Below are 18,081 nucleotides of genomic sequence, written 5' to 3'. Positions count from 1 at the left end.
CAAAAATTCGTTTCGCCTCCTGTGCAAACTGAGTGCCTACTCTTACCATGAGGCTAAACACACCAATCTTTAATGTACAAGGATATTCAAATTAAACCAAGAGAAGAGCCCCAATGAGGAGCTCTGAGTACTTCCCCAAGGAATGCCAGAACACAGAAGTGGAATTTACATGTGTCCTTCACTTCCTATTCACTGGCTTCTACATAGAGCGCTTCCCCCTCTCTAAAGGACTTCAGAAAATTATTTAACATCTCTCAACAGCACTACCCAAGCCCTCTGGCTCAGCTGACGGAGTACCATCCCGCAAGCTGATGGAGTGCCATCCCGCAAGCTGCTGACACCTCTTAACAGCCTTGGCCGTGTACCTGCTTGCTCTGTGAAACGGAAAATCAGGCTTATGAATGGGGGTGTGCAGTCCTGCTTAAAGCCTGAGAGTCTGATAATTAGAGGGAGTAAGGTTGCCGCGTGATATGGGGCAGGGGACGGGACGACATGACAACTTGGCCTGCTCTTTCGCCTTTAAGTGAAGTTTGGTGTGCTGTCATCAGCTGAAAAATTAGACACCCTATTCCATCAAGGAAAAACCTGCTAAAGTTAGAGGCTGGGAAGGACTCCTGCCTAAAACCCAGGAGAACTGCTGCGAGTCAGTATGGACAGTACTGAGGTAGATGGACCAACGGTCCAACTCTGCATAAGTCTGAGTTCCTATGAGATAAATAATAATAATAATAATAATAATAATAATAATAATTTATTTATACCCCACCCATCTGGCTGGGCGGCTTCCACTCTGGGCGGCTTCCAACAAAGTGTTAAAATATAGTGGTCTGTTAAACAATAAAAGCTTCCCTAAAGAGGGCTGCCTTCAGATGTCTTCTAAATGTCTGGTAGTTGTTCTTGTCTTTGACATCTGGTGGGAGGGCGTTCCACAGGGCGGGTGCTACTACCGAGAAGGCCCTCTGCCTGGTTCCCTGTAACCTGGCTTCTCGCAGTGAGGGAACCACCAGAAGGCCCTCGGCACTGGACCTCAGTGTCCGGGCAGAACGATGGGGGTGGAGATGTTCCTTCAGATATACTGGACCAAGGCCGTTTAGGGCTGAAAAGGTCAGCACCAACACTTTGAATTGTGCTCGGAAACGTACTGGGACCCAATGTAGATCTTTCAAGACCTGTGTTATTTGGTCTCGGCGGATACTCCCAGTCAGCAGTCTAGCTGCCGCATTCTGGATTAGTTGTAGTTTCCTGGTCACCTTCAAAGGTAGCCCCACACAGAGCGCATTGCAGTAATCCAAGCGAGAGATAACCAGAGCATGCACACTCTGGTGAGACAGTCTGTGGGCAGGTAGGGTCTAAGCCTGCATACCAGATGGAGCTGGTAAACAGCTGCCCTGGACACAGAATTGACCTGCGCCTCCATGGACAGCTGTGAGTCCAGAATGACTTCAGGGGCACAGTTACCCCATTCAGGACCAGGGAGTCCTCCACACCTGCCCACCTCCTGTCCCCCCAAAACAGTACTTCTGTCTTGTCAGGATTCAACCTCCATCTGTTAGCCACCATCCATCCTCCAAGTGCCTATGAGTTCATAGAGTTTCAGCTGATCGTTTTATGCAGTTTTAACACGGCTGGTTTTAACAGCTGTCTGAAATATGTTATTGCGTTGCTTAGCGTTGTTCTAATAGAATTTTATTTTTTTTGTGAGCCACCCTGGGCTCCCGTTGGGGAGGAAGGGCGAGTTATAAACGTGAATGACTGAAGGGGCACCTATATGTATGCAGAGAAGATGCTCTGCCAGAGAACTAAAGGCCTTCTCTAATACCTGATAATAATGATTTTTAAAAGAAGTTTGAGCGACCCAGACAAGGGCAGATAGAAGGAGGTGTCATTCTGTCAACCTTACTTTTCTTTTGCCTCTTGCAGCAGCCTGGCAGCCAGAAAGCAGGCCGGTGATTGGTGGATATCCGAAACGGTTTCACTGCTATCATTTTTGGATGCCATGGCACTGTAAAAGGCAGAGTGGCATTGCCAGTCACAAGTTAGCAACTCTACTCACACTGGGCAGGATTTCAGCATTTTAAATTGACTCACAGGCGTGTAATCACAAGTCTTGCCACTGGTACGCAGGAAGGGCGCTGGCTTTCAGGGTCTAATTTAGACCTTGGTGTGAATCTACCAGTAGTACTGCTGCGTAAGAAACATGCATCATATTAGAACCCAGTTTTTGCAATTGTGTTTCCCCCCATCAACTTGCCTTGCTAGCAAACCTTGAGTGACGACATGTTCATAGCAATGGCCCTATGCCTGAGCTCTGTTCTGGCACATGTTTTTGAGAATGGGGCTCAGATCTGATCTCACACTATAGGAGAGAGCAGTGCTTTTTTCTAAAAAAAAAAAGTTTAGGGGTACTCTCATTTTGATTCAAAAAACCCCCACCATTTTATAGTTCAAATCAGGAAAAATAAATAAAGTAAGTGGAAAAGCGTATAAAGATTCACAAACTGTTTAGGGGTATGCGTACCCCCCGGCGGGGGGGGGGGGAGCACTGGGAGAGAGTGTCCCTGAACATATGTTAAGTGCCATTCCTCTTTACTTTGTGTAAGATTAAGGAGTGTTGCTGCCTTGAAAGCGTTCACTCAAGCACACTTGCTTGTGATGCAGCCTATGTTGTTTCTGGAGAATCCAGCCCAGCCCACAAATCCTCTCCATGTGGAGTAACCATTTTATGCATTGCCCGAAAGGGGGGCAGATTTACATATCGTTTTCCTATGGAAAAACACTTCGTTAGATGAGAGTTTACCACAATGATGAAGGGCCCACACAATCTGCAGCCCAGGTGCAGAGGCAGATTTCATACCATCCAACACTTCTCTGATGAAAATAGGGACATCCTATTCAATAATAATAATAATAATAATAATAACAACGTCTTATTCAATAATAATAATAATAATAATAATAATAATAATAATAATAATGCCCCACCCTTCTGACTAGGTTGCCCCAACCACTCTGGGTGGCTTCAAATATATGTAAAAACATAATAAAGCGTTAAACATCTTTTAAAAATTCCCTATACTGAGCTGCCTTCAGGTGTTTTCTATAAGTTGTATAGTTACTTTGGTCCTTGGCTCGGGTGTGTGTGTGTGTGTGTGTGTCTCAAAACGTCATACCCTCCAACATTTCTCCGATTAAAATAGGGGCGTACTAAACAAAAGCTGGGACGCAGGTGGCGCTGTGGGTTAAAGCCTCAGCGCCTAGGACTTGCCGATCGAAAGGTCGGCGGTTCGAATCCCTGCGGCGGGGTGCGCTCCCGCTGCTCGGTCCCAGCGCCTGCCAACCTAGCAGCTCGAAAGCACCTCCGGGTGCAAGTAGATAAATAGGGACCGCTTACCAGCGGGAAGGTAAACGGCGTTTCCGTGTGCGGCTCTGGCTCACCAGAGCAGCGATGTCACGCTGGCCACGTGACCCGGAAGTGTCTCCGGACAGCGCTGGCCCCTGGCCTCTTAAGTGAGATGGGCGCACAACCCCAGAGTCTGTCAAGACTGGCCCGTACGGGCAGGGGTACCTTTACCTTTACCTAAACAAAAGCTAAGGGACGCAGGTGGTGCTGTGGGTTAAACCACAGAGCCTAGGGCTTGCCGATCAGAAGGTTGGTGGTTCGAATCCCCGTGACGGGGTGAGCTCCCGTTGCTCGGTCCCTGCTCCTGCCAACCTAGCAGTTCGAAAGCACGTCAAAGTGCAAGTAGATAAATAGGTACTGCTCCAGCGGGAAGGTAAACGGCATTTCCGTGTGCTGCTCTGGTTTGCCAGAAGCGGCTTAGTCATGCTGGCCACATGACCCGGAAGCTGTACACCGGCTCCCTTGGCCAGTAAAGCGAGCTGAGCGCCGCAACCCCAGAGTCGTCCGCAACTGGACCTAATGGTCAGGGGTCCCTTTGCCTTTAAAGAAAAGCTGAAATCAGAAACTGAGACAGATTCTGTAAATCTGGGACTGTCCCTGGAAAATAGGGACACTTTGAGTGTCTGGGGTTTAGGGGAGCGTGACTGGTTTGGTCACACTAGGCACAGAGCTGGGGGGGGGGGCAGTGCTGCTGCAACTCTTATGTAGAATGGAAGGCAAGGGAGGGTGCCCAATTTTGGCATCACACATCGCGCCACTGAAATTTGAGACCCCAAAATCTGCTGCTAACTGTAGACGACCAACTTCCAGGCCTCTTTTGCTGTCTGTCTCTTCTGATGATTCCTGATCTTTAAACCAAGCAACAGCCCTTTAAGTAGCGAACGTCCAAAAGAGGAGTGTCCTCTGTAAATAGGGCAGGTAGCTTTAGTGTAGTGGCTTGTGGTTCAGGACACCTGGTGTGCTTTTGTGGAGTTGGAAGCAGCTGCTGCTTGTGAGTCACATCCTCACCTTTCTCCTAATTTCCATGTCCCCACCTCCTTCCACTCACCTCGCCCTTTTGCCCTGGGCCTCTCCCTTTCCTCCTCCTCTTGAGTGATGCCTCTGTTCTCTGCCCCAGCCAGCTGCATCCTGCCAAAGGTCCTACAGGTACTGTTTGGCAGCCCAGGCAGCGATGTGTATGATCAGACAGCTTTGCATCACTTCTGTTCCCTCCATAAGACATTCTGCTTAGAGAACGGGGGACTCCTCCTCAAGAAAGGAGGTAAATGTCTTGCAACTTGTTTGAGCAGGCCGTGAGAGGCAGTGGAAAGATAACAGAGCCATAGCACAGTGGCAGAGGTGTTCTGCCTTTGGATGGAGGGCGCTTCCCTCACTGATTTGGTCCAAGGCAAGAGAACCTATCACTAGAAGCTGGTTCAACAAGTGAGAGGATCTGCCCATTAAGACCTGACTTTGTGGCTATTGCCTCGCTTCCCTGCCAAAAAAGCAGAGCTTGGTGCTGATGAGGTGGGTGAGGATTTGAAAGGGCAACAGAGGAGCCAGGAGATTAAAAAAAAACCCCTGGAATTCTTTGGGGAAATTTAGTGTGCGAAGCTCAGGATATTGTGAAAGATCTTTTGTGGGTGCATACGCTTTCACTTTCCTGTGTTATTTGCACAGGTGTGGATCAAGAACAGGTAAGATTAAGTAATATGTGAATCATTGGCTAATCTGATTGCCATCCACATTTGCATACAGAAAGTGACTTGCGAGGAGAACCGCCTAGAGAAATGTAAACCACAAAAGGACCCATATCTCTCAGTCCAAATGTTCTTCAGCCATTTACAGTGCTTGGAGGGAGGAAGTTTGTTTGTTTAAATAAGGTGTGTGTGTAGGAGAAATCTGGCTGGCAGATCTTCAAAAAGTCTCATCAGACAGTGAATAAGCTCAGAATATCATAGAATGACTCAGCCTAATGTAAAGGAGCCCTGAGCCTTAAAGATTCCTTTAAAAACTATAACTTTAAGATCATATATATTGAAGTAGTTCTGATTCAGTTTGCATTGAATTTGGACTGGGTTTGTTTGTTTATTTATTTATTTGGATAAAGTTAGGATTCCTAACTCTTTTTCTTTTAACAGGGCAGTCACAGCAGCTGTGCATGTAACAATATAGCAAGATATTCCAGTAGAGATGGAGAAGTTGCGATCCTCTGGATGCTATTGGACTCTAACTCCCATCATCCCCCAGTCAGCATGGATAATGGTGAGGAATAACCGGAGCTTTTTTCTCTGAGTTGGCATCTGTCTGTCTCAGGAGGCAATGGAGGAGAGTGCACATTGGCTGGTGAAGTCAAACTGCTGGAAGTTTACAGCGCCAGCTGTTGCTGTAGAAACCGATACAGGAGAGACATGTTTTGTTGCAGCTGGGGCAGATGAAGGTACCCGATTGTGCTTTTGCAGATGCACTGTGAGGGTTCTTCTGCACTCCTCCCAGCCATTATTCCTCCTCTGGTCATTGCTGTGGATACACGACTTGACTGCCTGTCTCCAGGCACTGTGGTTGTTTGGAAGGGAGTGATGTTGCCAGCCTTTATGTCGCTTCTGCAGAAGTCTTTGTAACACAGAGTTGGTCTGCTGACAGGCCTGGTACCTAAAGCCAACTCCCTGCAGAGCACATCCTTGGGGATCCTGCCGTCTTCCATTCTGTGGACATGACTAACCCAGCATAGATGTTTCTGAGAGAGGAGTGCAAACATGGTGGGAACGTGGGCTTGGGGAGCACATCTTTGTTTGAGAATCTGTCTTGCCATGTGATGGCCAAAACCTTCCTTGTGGGAATGTTCAGGGTGGCAGGAGAGGATATATTAATAATACTAATACTAATACTACTACTACTACTAATAATAATAATAGATTTTTATTTATATCCTGCCCTCCCCAGCCGAAGCCAGGCTCAGAGTGGTTAACAACAGTTAAATGATACAACATTCTAAAACCATTACATTATAAAATCAGTTCAAATCAGATTAATGGCAACCATTGTGCTAGAGTTCTGTGAGGATTGCCAAAGGATTGCTGAGAGCTAGCAGAGCAGTCCTACCTATAAGCTGGTCAAACGAAGAAGGAAGTCAAAAAGAGAGGGGTGTGATGCGTGACTCGTCCTTTTGTTACCTGGAGAGGTTAGGTCACGCCCACCTTCTAAAGGTAAAAGGTAAAGGTACCCCTGCCCGTACGGGCCAGTCTTGACAGACTCTGGGGTTGTGCGCCCATCTCACTCAAGAGGCCAGGGGCCAGCGCTGTCCGGAGACACTTCCGGGTCACGTGGCCAGCGTGACATCGCTGCTCTGGCCAGAGCCAGAGCCGCACACGGAAACGCCGTTTACCTTCCCGCCAGTAAGCGGTCCCTATTTATCTACTTGCACCCGGAGGTGCTTTCGAACTGCTAGGTTGGCAGGCGCTGGGACCGAGCAGCGGGAGCGCACCCCGCCGCAGGGATTCGAACCGCCGACCTTTCGATCGGCAAGTCCTAGGCGCTGAGGCTTTAACCCACAGCGCCACTTGCGTCCCGCCCACCTTCTATCACATGCCAAAGAAAGGATGCTCCAACCAGGAGGAACAGGAAGTTTTGACTGGCTGGACCAAACATTCCCTCTCATGTCTTCTCTAGCATTACAAGGAATGTTGTACTTGACTGCTTCTCATGGATCACATCCCACATTCCTGACATTCAACAACACGTGGAGGAGCAAAAGTGCCCCCCCCATCACTGTCCTGCAACACTTATGCCATTTCAGAGCTTGAATGTAAACACTAAAACCTGCAGATGACTGCAAATTAAGTTCCTGTTTATACAGGAACAGACGTTGGAAATAGGATTCAAAAAATAGGAAAGAAGGTGCTGCTGTTCCCTAGATATTTTTAGGCTCTGGGACTGGAGCTGGCAGCACTAATAATAATAATAGATGGAGGCCCTTTGACCACCTGTGGCATGTAATTATAGTTTTACCTGTCTTATACAAAATGAAAACTTTTCAGTCTTGAAGGTGGCAAGATAATACAGTAGTGTGACTGCAACCTGAGGTGTGCACATTCAACTATAATCTACTAGGGTTGCCATGTTTTTACCAGGCTTGCTCATGTGCCTTTAACAGGAGAATCTTGGTGGGCAGGGACCTCAGAGGACATCTAGCTCAACCTCTCTACTGACACAGGAACTCTGTTGCTACAGCTACCGATGCTGTGGATAGGTAGCCAGCCATTTTCCACTTTAAAATAATAATAAAAAAATGAAGAAACTCCACTACCTTCTGAGGCAATCTGTTCCTCAGCTGTTCTTCTTAATGGATAGTCTAAATTCAATTTCTTTTTAATTTGAACACACTGTTTAGGCCCACCCTGTGAAGCAACTGAAAGCAAATTCACTCCATTATCTTTGCGGCAGACATTCAAATATTTGAAGGTGGTGATCGTATCACCTCTTAGGGGCTTCTCCAGACATCCTTTTTTATAACACTTTTGTGATGATTTGTGCCCATTATGTTACTGGGACGGTCATACGCAATCCCACTTTAATACTGTTTGTGCCTGCAAAAGTTTTTTGGGGGGAGGGTCGTGCTTCTTCATTTCCCATTGGCGCATATCCCATAACTTCCTGCTGAAACCCTGTCGCTTTTTATACCACAAATGTTTACTTTTGTGCTGCTTTCGTTGTGCTATTGCCCCTCCAGACACCAGTGATATGGTAGCATTGGGTATGCATCTCATCACAAACTAAAGCAGGATAAATCTACCGCCTATGGCTGTGTCGAGACTACGTTGCAAAACACGAGCCGCAATAAAACCCCAGTCTGGAGGGGAGCCTCTGTCTGGCACGAAAAGCTTTCCCTATCATTTTGTCTCCATACCACTGAAATATTTCCCCGTTTGATTTCTGTGTGCCAGGCTGCTGTTAAAAAGTCCAGGAGTGGGGCCAGTTTAGAAAGCTGGCAATCCAAATCCTGCTATACTCAACCAAGTTTCCCCAATCAAGTACTGCAGTCTGAGCTGAGCAGTGCCACCAGCCAAAGATGGCAGGCAAAGTTTCTGAAATATTAGTGTGAATCAAGAGTTTTTGAATCAGCTTTGGAACAAGTGGCATCTGACTGTGTCTCATGCTGCCCTCGCTATAAGGTGCATGTTTATGACTTGGCTAATAATAGCGTTGAACAGCTGGAAACAGAAACAATGTCTAGAGCACAAGCGGCCCTGCCTGATGAATGACCGTGTGGTCAGGGTGGTAAATGTTGTTTTTTCCACATTGGGTTCACAGAGTCACCCACTGAAGCCTCATGTGCCAGGGGGTCATATTTTGGGTTGGCATGTGGTTTTGCATATGGCAAAGTTCCATAGAGCAAATAGAAAACGCCAGATCTAGAGGTTCTGCCAGGATACTAATTCTGAATAAAAGTGATGTGCTTAATTCTTTTAAGCGGGGGCTGCATTGGGTAGACCGCCTCATTCATTGTCATGTGTTCCCTGAGTTGTGCTTGGCAGAATTCTGTCTGTTTGGGCAGAATTCTCTTTCCCGTCTATTTATTTACTCGTTTTGTTTCTGAAGCGCTCTCCATAAAAACATCCCGAAGCGACTTCACAATAAAAACATCAGCAATAAAAGCATATTTCAGAAACAATTTCAAGTCCAGTGAAAATATGGACTGGAATAAAAAACAACCCTCTACTTAAAAGGCTTTTTGGAAAAGGGAAGTCTTCAAGAGGCACTGCAAAGATAATACAGAAAAGGGGCCTGTCTGATATGTAACAGCAAGGAGTTCCAAAAGTTAGATCCTGATTCTGACACTGGAACAGACCTCCTGATGGTTGCACAGGTCTTTCTGGAAAGAGAAATGGAGGGAAGGAGGGGAGTTTCACCTGATGATTTTCTGCCTCTAAGGTCCAGTAACCCTGCTGGGGGACAAAGCTGACAACTAGAGAAGATTGGGCACTGTGTTTAACTTATATGTATGATGAATCTGAGGAGCATCTATCTAGCATGAGTTGTGAATATGTTTTCAGCCCAAATGGGCTCCTCACTGCTTTTGCAGGATTCCAGGTAATCTGTGTTTACATCTTGGTGTTATGAAGCAAAACTGAAGCAGGATTTGACCTTGACTCTGCATGCATAACCTGTCATGACATCATCCTATAATGTTTTGTTCTACGCCCAAAGCATCTTCTGTGTAGAAGATACCAGATGTAAAAAAAATATATGACTGTAAGTCATTTATGCCTGTGATTTAAAAGCACACTTGCAGTGTTTCTCAAACTTGGGTCCCTGACTGTTGTTGGGGTACAACCCCCATCATCCCTAACTAGTTGGACCAGCAGTCAGGGATGATGGGAGTTGTAGTCTAACAACAGCTGGGGACCCAAGTTTGGTAAGGCTGAGAAACCATGGAGAGCCATTGCCAGATATTGTAAAAAGGTAAAGGGACCCCTGACCATTAGGTCCAGTCGTGGCCGACTCTGGGGTTGCGGCGCTCATCTCGCTTTACTGGCCGAGGGAGCCGGCGTACAGCTTCCAGGTCATGTGGCCAGCATGACTAAGCCGCTTTTGGCGAACCAGAGCAGCGCATGGAAACGCCGTTTCCCTTCCCGCCAGAGTGGTACCTATTTATCTACTTGCACTTTGACGTGCTTTCGAACTGCTAGGTTGGCAGGAGCAGGGACTGAGCAACGGGAGCTCACCCCATTGTGGGGATTTGAACCGCTGATCTTCTGATCAGCAAGTCCTAGGTTCTGTGTTTTAACCCACAGTGCCACCCGTGTCCCGCCAGATATTGTAGATAATATTAAACTAAATGTACCAATGGTCCGACTTGCTATAAAGCAACTTTCTTCAAGCCTATATAAGGTCCAATGACATCTGGAGACCCCACAGGTTATCCATCACCTCAACCAACAACCAACTCTGTTCAAGGAGAAAAGAAGCAGCTGTTAGGTGACACAAAATTTTAGGCAGCTACATCCCGCTACTGGAAAATAAAGAAAAGAAACACATATTTTTCCTTCCCAAGCAATATCCAGTTATGATAAACCAGCCTAGCTGTAGTGCTAATTTGTAAAAGAGAAGAGACCACTTTAATTTGCTCCAAGCGATAGAATAATTTTGACTGAGCGCCCTCATTCCATAAATTCACATTAGAAAACATGCTTTTGTTTGTCTCTCCGTTTCTCTTTATAGTTAGCAAGAACAGCTCGAGGCAAGTGCTATTTTAAGGTGGAATCCCACAGAACGAAGCACTTCACAAGGCAGCCTTAAATCGCTTCTCATATAATTTTGCATTTTAACCATCACCCCAAAGAAGTTTACCCTTGACATATTTGCCATCGCCTCAGTGCCGCTTGGGAACAAGATAAATATCAAGGGGTATTAAGACTTCACATGATAGCTGGCTATTGGATTTGAGGTGTGGATCTTGCAGGTTAACAACTACAGGTAAACCGAGGCTGCATACGCAATATACTGCGGAAACACCTTGGAAACACATTTTCCCCTCAAAGAATTCTGGGCACTGTAGTTTGTTAAGGGTCGCTGGGAATGGTAACTCCGTGAGGGGTAAACTGCAGTTCCCAGAATTCTCCTCAGGAACAGAACGTGGTTTGAATATCCTTTAAAGATGTGTACAGACTGATTTGGATAGCTAGTAAAGGTAAGGTTGCACACAAAGACTCTTTGCGCCTAGGTCTTTGAGTACCACATTCAATTTGTTCCTGGTAATGAGGCAACAGACCGTTGTTTAGATTGCTGTCTCTCACTGCTGATGTTATGAGAGATGGATGAAGATATATGTTCAGTGGCTTTCGATGGCCATTGAAAGTGATTTGTTGAAGGGCATGGTCAGGGATTAGCGTCTAACGAACGAAACGGGCCTGGGAAGGAGAAGTTGTGGCTGAGTTATCTGCCAGCCACACAGAGAGATTTAAAGGCATATATGGCTGTATAATGGCTTTGAATTTCACAGATCTGTACAACTATGTGTTCACATTAGTGGCTTAAATGGCAGAGAGGTGACCTCACTCCCACCCGCTGCACACTGCCGAGTTCCAGGTTGCATTTCCAGAGTGTTGTTCACGTTTATTATTTATTAAATTTGTATATGACCCTTCATCAGAAGATGGCAAGGCGGTTCACAACACAAAAATACAAAATGAAAACACCAAACACCAAACAAAGTAACCCTCCTCCCACAAGAACATTTAGAAGGTCGTAAAATGTTTAACCAGCCCAAGGCCTGGAAACATTGTTGCTTGATGGCTAAAATATGTAGTGAAGGAGCCAAGCGAGCCTCCCTGGGCAGAACATTCCAAAAACAGGGAGCCACCACAGAAAAGGCCTTTTCTCATGTTGTCACCTTCTGGACCTTTTGTGGATAGGGCACATGAAGAAGGGCCTCAGATGATGAGCATAGGTCTGTTCCTATGGCGGGAGGCGGTCCTTGAGGTACTGCGGTCCTGAGATATTTAAGGCCTTATAGTTCAAAACCAGCACTTTGAGTTGTGCCCAGAAACTAATTGGCAGCCAGTGGAGTCGAGCCAGGGTTGGCATTATATGCTCACACCTCCTTGCCCTGGCGAGGAACCTAGCACCAGCTGACGTTTCTGAGCAGTCTTCCGAGGCAGCCCCACATATAACACATTGCAGTAATCTAACCTTGAGGTTACCAGCACATAGGCAACAGAAGTTTGGCTGCCCCTGTCTAGACTGGGGCACAGCTAGGCCACCAGCCGAAGCTGACGGAAGGCACCCTGCGCCACTGAGGACATGCATGCATGACAGCTGTCTCAATTGTGCACACCGTTCTTAGGTACGACGTGAATGCAGCTTAATTTTTCTAGATGGATTGAAGATGGTTGGAGAGAAGAAAAATGCACCCCTTCACATTATTGGTCAAGGAACGAAAGGACTGATATGGATTGTGGCTCATGCTCTGTGAATGCGGTTTCAAAAACTAGCAATGGGAGCACATTTGGAGTAAGTGGAGATTTGACCATGCTCTAGCTGTTCCCCATGTTTTGCTGGCCTTGTTTCCTTCCCTGACATACAGAAATTTGGAAGGTGACGCATTCTGTTATCCTTGTGCCTGCAAACACATCACTTCTTCATGCCATGATAAAGGTGGAAGAGCAGGGCCAGGTAACAGAAGTAGTGGCAACTCTGCAGACTGATGTATATGAAGCAATTTGGATGACCTCTACTCTTCTGTTTTCTAGCTAGCTTGTTATGTGTTTCAAGGCAGCTGCATCTTTTTCTTCTCTGTTTCCCCCGTCCGCCAAGTAGAGACCTTGGACGCAGGTGCCTTGAATGTTGCTTGACACAACCATTACTTAATTTGAGTTCAAGATTGCAGGATCATCTGCTGAGACACCTGCCCTCCAGCGTCAATTCATACCGGTAATAAACACCATTTCCTCTCCCCCCAGGTTCTGTTTTCCCCCACACTCCTTATCAGTTCAGTTTATTGGTCAACCAAATGGCAGGGTAGAAGGTTTTTGCATTTTATGGACGTACAAATTAGGGATTTGTACATCAGATATGGACAAATATTACCGGTAATTGCGTTTCAACATAGGACTCCGTGTAAGACATGTACTGGTCTGTTAAACTAAGCCAAGCGAGGCTTTGGATATAATTTGCCCAGGCTTCTACTTGTCTGCCTGTTTGTACTAGACTTGTTTTATATATATTTGTAAAATGCACTTTCCCCCCAGGCAGACTGCAGGGCAGTTTCTTCCCAAATAAAACAGCAAGAAAGTCAATACAGAGTCAAACACAATCGTAGTGAAGACCAGAAGATTAAAACTCAAAAACTGAGAAACCCTGGGAGGACAAAAAATGTATTTACATGGTACCAAAATGATAGCAACACAGGTGCCAGGCAGGTGTCTCTGGGGAAGGAATTCTGTTCCGTAAATGTGGGGCCACCACTAAGAAGATCCTCTCCTTAGGTTAAGCAGATAGTAACTAAGTTAGCAGTGGGATCTGGAGGAGACTCTAAGAAGCTGACCTCACAGCAGAAGAAGGTTGGTATGAAGGAATGAATTTTGCCACATGCCAAGATGCCATGTGATGTGCTAACTCCATTGAACACTGAAAGTATGGTCTTCAAATGCAGCTGTCTCCCATTTCTGCCAAATACAGCCTAGTACAATTATTGCTGTATTTTACAAAGTATTGTGCTTCTTGGAGTGTGTAAACCCCTCTGGGATTCAATTGGGCCAACAGTGGGACTGAACTAAAACTAGTATTTCAGACTAGTAACTTTTGTTGGCTTGTTTGCAAGGCTGGTGTGATCCTTATTTGAAAGCCTTCTAACCTATTGGATGGAGATCACAATATTGAATTCCAGAAGCTTTCTGGCTGGTGGTTCTGTAAAAGGTTGAGGTGCTTCTAAATTGATTTTATTACACTGGTGTGAGTCAGTTCTAAGCATGTATAGCTGGTTTTATGGCTTATGTTGCACACACTATGTATTATTAATTATTATTATTAAAAAGTTTGTGTTCTGTGATTGTACAGAAGTCACCTTTGGAGGGTAGCGACAGCTTATAAATCTATGTATTATCCACCCGCCTATCCTGATGCATCAGAATTGTATCCATTTTTGTCTCAGTTTGAACTTTCTGTCCATTAAAATTTCATTCACTTGGGAGCAAATCCAACTGAATTCAACGGCAGTTCCTTCGGGGTAAGCATGCATGGGATCAGGTCTACACTTTTGCTTTGCAGTTCTGGCAAGTCTCTAGAACTTCCTAGACGGAGCTCATTTGATACTCGCGGGCGAATTTGTGTTTCGGGAGAGAACCCTCCAGCCCACAATCGCTTTACAAAACTGCTTCGCAGCTCAGTGTGCCAAAAGGCTACGCAAGCTTTGCTGGGATGTACCATATGCTGATACGGGAGTCCGCGCGGTAGAGGGCGCACGTATAAACTTGTCTCCCTATCGAAGAAACGAGGAGCGAACTTGCTCCTTTTTCCTCAATCTCCTCCAAAAGCCAGTTTTTCCTTTATTTTTTTTATCTCGCCCCGCCATGAAGAGGTTCGCTTGGGTTCGACAGATCTGACTCCCTTATTTTAACTGCAGTTGATTCGCTACTTGATCTTTCCAAAAGAACCCAAATTGGACAGCCCGATTGCGTTTTGGGGAGGAGGGAGAAAGAGGTGTCTCTTTAAATAAGCACCAGTGCTATTGAAATATTTGGTGGCAGGGAGTTTAAAGACGAGGGCAATCGGGATTTACTAACCCCCGTCCCCCGAAAGCGCTCCGGCAGCCCCAACTTGTGCATGCTTACTCAGAAGTAAACCCTCCGAACTCAGTGTGGGTCCGACTCCTAAATCGCTACCCTTAAAATTGCTACCTGGGCCTTCTGCTTAATCTGAGAGCAAACCACATTGGCCACCCAGCGCGATTTCAGCGGCAAGCGCTCACCTCGCTGGGAGGAAGCAAGTCCCTCTGAGCACACGGGGGCTTACTCCCGAGTAGACCCGTTTAGCAGGCTTGCACCGTGGCTGTACACAGGTAGCATCGGGCTGCCGGTGCTGACTTAACGGTTCCGTGCACGGTTTTGCTCGGGGGCAAGCGCCGCCGAGGGTTTGATGGCAGGCTTCGGCGCGGCCCTACGAGACACGACCTGCAAGGAAACGCGGGCCAGCAACTCATCCCCGGAGCGCCGCCGTCTCGCAGCAATTGTTTCCAGCTGCTACGCCCTTCTCCCTCCCCCTCTTGCTGACTCGGCTGGGATCTCCGCTGCCCCGAAGGCGAACCGGAGCGCGTCTTTCCCTCTTCCCGGGCACTCCCACCCTCAACAATCGCTAAACACGTTGGCGGTGCCCTAGGCAACCGGTTCTTGTTGCTGCCTGCACTGGGGCCGGGGTGGAGTTTTTTGGGGGTGGAGGGTTGTGGGTGCCGAATTCCCAGAGACTTGGATGGGTGTGCGCAAGTGTCCCCCCCTCCATCCACACTTAGGGTCCTCCCTTTAAATCAGTGTCTCTTTCTGATTGCAGGATTGGAGATGGGGGGGGGGGCAGGAGGGCAGGCCGTTTCCTCTTGCAGCCGGTATCCCCTCGAGCAAATCACCCCACGCACCCACCAAGCAAGAAAGCCACCGGGCACGCACCTTCCGAGAGGGGTTGGTATAGAAGGGGTGGGGGGTGGGAAAGAGCAAGAGAAGCTTCCACGGCCATTGGATCTACCGCAAAGCTGTATCCTCCGGCTCGAGGGGGGTTATGAATGGGTGCAGCGGAAGCACCTCCCTCTCCGGACGTGACGCCCAGCCAATCGGCGAGCGGGCTGCGTGGATGGATGAGGTCAGCGCCGTGGTGTCGGGGAATGGAATGTTGCAAGTGTAACATTCAGAACCGGGTAACGTTCGACGGTCGGAACTCCGCGGTCGGCAACGTTCGGAGAGGCGGGGGAGGCGGCGGTCAGCCTCCCTCCCTCCCTCGCAGCCAGCCAGCCCCTTTCCCTCCCGGAGGGGGGTGGCGCGCGCTCCTGTGCCATCGCCGCTCGCTGAAATGAATGGTTGAGAGGGGCGGGGGCTAGGAGGAGGAGGAGGAGGAGGCGGCCGCGAAGGCAAAGGAAGGAGGAGGAGAAGGAGGAGAAGAAGAAGAAACAGCAGCAGCAGAAGAGGCGGCGGCGGCGGCGGCGGCGGCGGGTCTTTTCTCTGGTTGGGGGAGATCGCAGAGCAGCGGAGACTTCCCTCTCCTCCCTTCTCCTCCTCCCCGCGGAGCCGCTGCAAGGAAAGACGGCGAGAGAAATGCAGGGATTCGTCAGGTTACGGCGCTCGGGCTGGAAGATGTGAGCCTCGGATGGTGCTACGCCGCGAACCGGAGCCGGCTGCTTGCACAGGCTGCTGGTGATATACCGACTTGCTCGGAGAAAGCCGGGCGGCTCGGGGTGTGTTTGTGTGTCCGTGCGTCCGTCTGTCTCTCACCTCTCTCTCTCTCTCTCTCTCTCTTCCAGCCCCCTCCCCCAGCGCTCCCCTTCCTATTTTGTGTGTTAGGAAAAGACATCCGAGGAATGTTGTGTGTGAGTTGAAGTTGCTGCTGCGGCTCTTGCACCTTGATCATCCGCAAGCACCGGCTCCCTATGTGTGTGTGAGAGGGAGGAAGAGAGAGCGAGAGGGCGGGACAAATTTCTCAATCTTGTAACAGCCGATTTGAGGGCGAAAAGGGGGACCTGGGCTGGGTGGTTTCATTTTCCCGGAGCGGGTGCCTTCTTCCTCTCCTCCTTGCATGAGAATTCCTAGCCCCACGCTCCCTCCTTTCCTCCCCTCCAAAGCCGGGCTGGGCGTGATTATTCTCTGCCTGCCCCTGCTTCTCTCAGTCCCTCTCTCCTTCTCCTTCTTCTTCTCCTCTCTGTCTTCCCCCTTCTCTCTCTCTCTCTCTCTCCCTTCCCCCCTCCCTCCCCAATCTCTATTGTGCGAGCCAAAGATGAAAGACCGGAGGGGAGAAAGTTAAAGAAATCGCCCACATGCGCTGCATCAGTCCGAGGCTTTGGGAAAGGAATAAAGAGGAGGTGGGAGAAGAGAGTTTAAAGTCTTTGCAGGCGGGAAGATGGCGGACTCAAGCTGAAAGTGTCGACTGGCAAACTTGGGCGATCTTTGTGTTTATTTACAATCCTCTCGACCCAGATAGGACACATGCAGGCCAAAAAACGCTACTTCATCCTGCTCTCCGCTGGCACTTTCGTCGTCCTGCTGTTCTACTTGGGAGGCTTGCAGTTCAGAGCATCCAGGAGCCAAAGCAGACGGGAGGCTCCTCACAGTAGCAGGAATGGCTTGCAGCACAGCGGCGGCCCTGAGCACTACTGGCCCCGATTCCCGGACGCCCTGCGCCCCTTCGTCCCTTGGGAGCAGCTGGAGAACGAGGAGTACAACATGCACACTTCCCCGCGGCAGAAGCGCGACGCCAACGCCAGCGTCTACAAGGGCAAGAAGTGCCGCATGGAGTCCTGCTTCGACTTCGCCCTCTGCAAAAAGAACGGCTTCAAGGTGTACGTCTACCCTCAGCAGAAAGGGGAGAAGATCGCCGAGAGTTACCAAAACATCCTCGCCGCCATCGAAGGCTCCCGGTTTTATACTTCCGACCCCAGCCAAGCTTGCCTGTTTGTCCTCAGCCTGGATACCTTAGACAGGGACCAGCTGTCCCCCCAGTATGTGCACAACCTGCGGTCCAAGGTCCAGAACCTCCACTTGTGGAACAATGGTAGGAACCACTTAGTTTTTAATTTATATTCCGGCACGTGGCCCGACTACACCGAGGACGTGGGCTTCGACATTGGCCAGGCCATGCTAGCCAAAGCCAGCATCAGCACGGAAAACTTCCGCCCGAAGTTTGACGTCTCTATCCCGCTCTTTTCTAAGGATCACCCGAGGACAGGAGGGGAGAAGGGCTTCCTGAGGTTTAACACCATCCCTCCTCTCAGGAAGTACATGTTGGTGTTCAAGGGGAAAAGGTACCTGACTGGGATAGGGTCCGACACCAGGAATGCCTTATATCATGTCCATAATGGGGAGGATGTTGTCCTCTTGACCACCTGCAAGCACGGCAAAGACTGGCAGAAGCACAAGGACTCACGGTGCGATAGGGACAACGCGGAATATGAAAAGTAAGTGGCCGCTCTTGCTGTCTCTCTTCTTCTCTGTGCGTTGAAAGGTGGCAGC

General features: G+C 48.4%; 1 protein-coding gene across 1 annotated transcript in view; it reads left to right on the top strand.

Moving 5' to 3' along the window:
* The first annotated feature begins 15,747 nt into the window (after positions 1 to 15,747).
* Positions 15,748 to 18,081, top strand: part of EXT1 (exostosin glycosyltransferase 1) — a 268,942-nt gene continuing 266,608 nt past the window's right edge. The window contains exon 1 of the mRNA XM_079984289.1: positions 15,748 to 18,026. Coding sequence (XP_079840415.1) covers positions 17,059 to 18,026 — 968 coding nt within the window. The 5' untranslated portion in view covers positions 15,748 to 17,058. The remainder of the gene's footprint in view (positions 18,027 to 18,081) is intronic.

The sequence above is a fragment of the Podarcis cretensis genome (assembly GCF_951804945.1).
Source record: "Podarcis cretensis genome assembly, chromosome: 7".
Lineage (NCBI taxonomy): Eukaryota > Metazoa > Chordata > Lepidosauria > Squamata > Lacertidae > Podarcis > Podarcis cretensis.
This window is presented reverse-complemented; position numbering and strand designations above follow the sequence as displayed.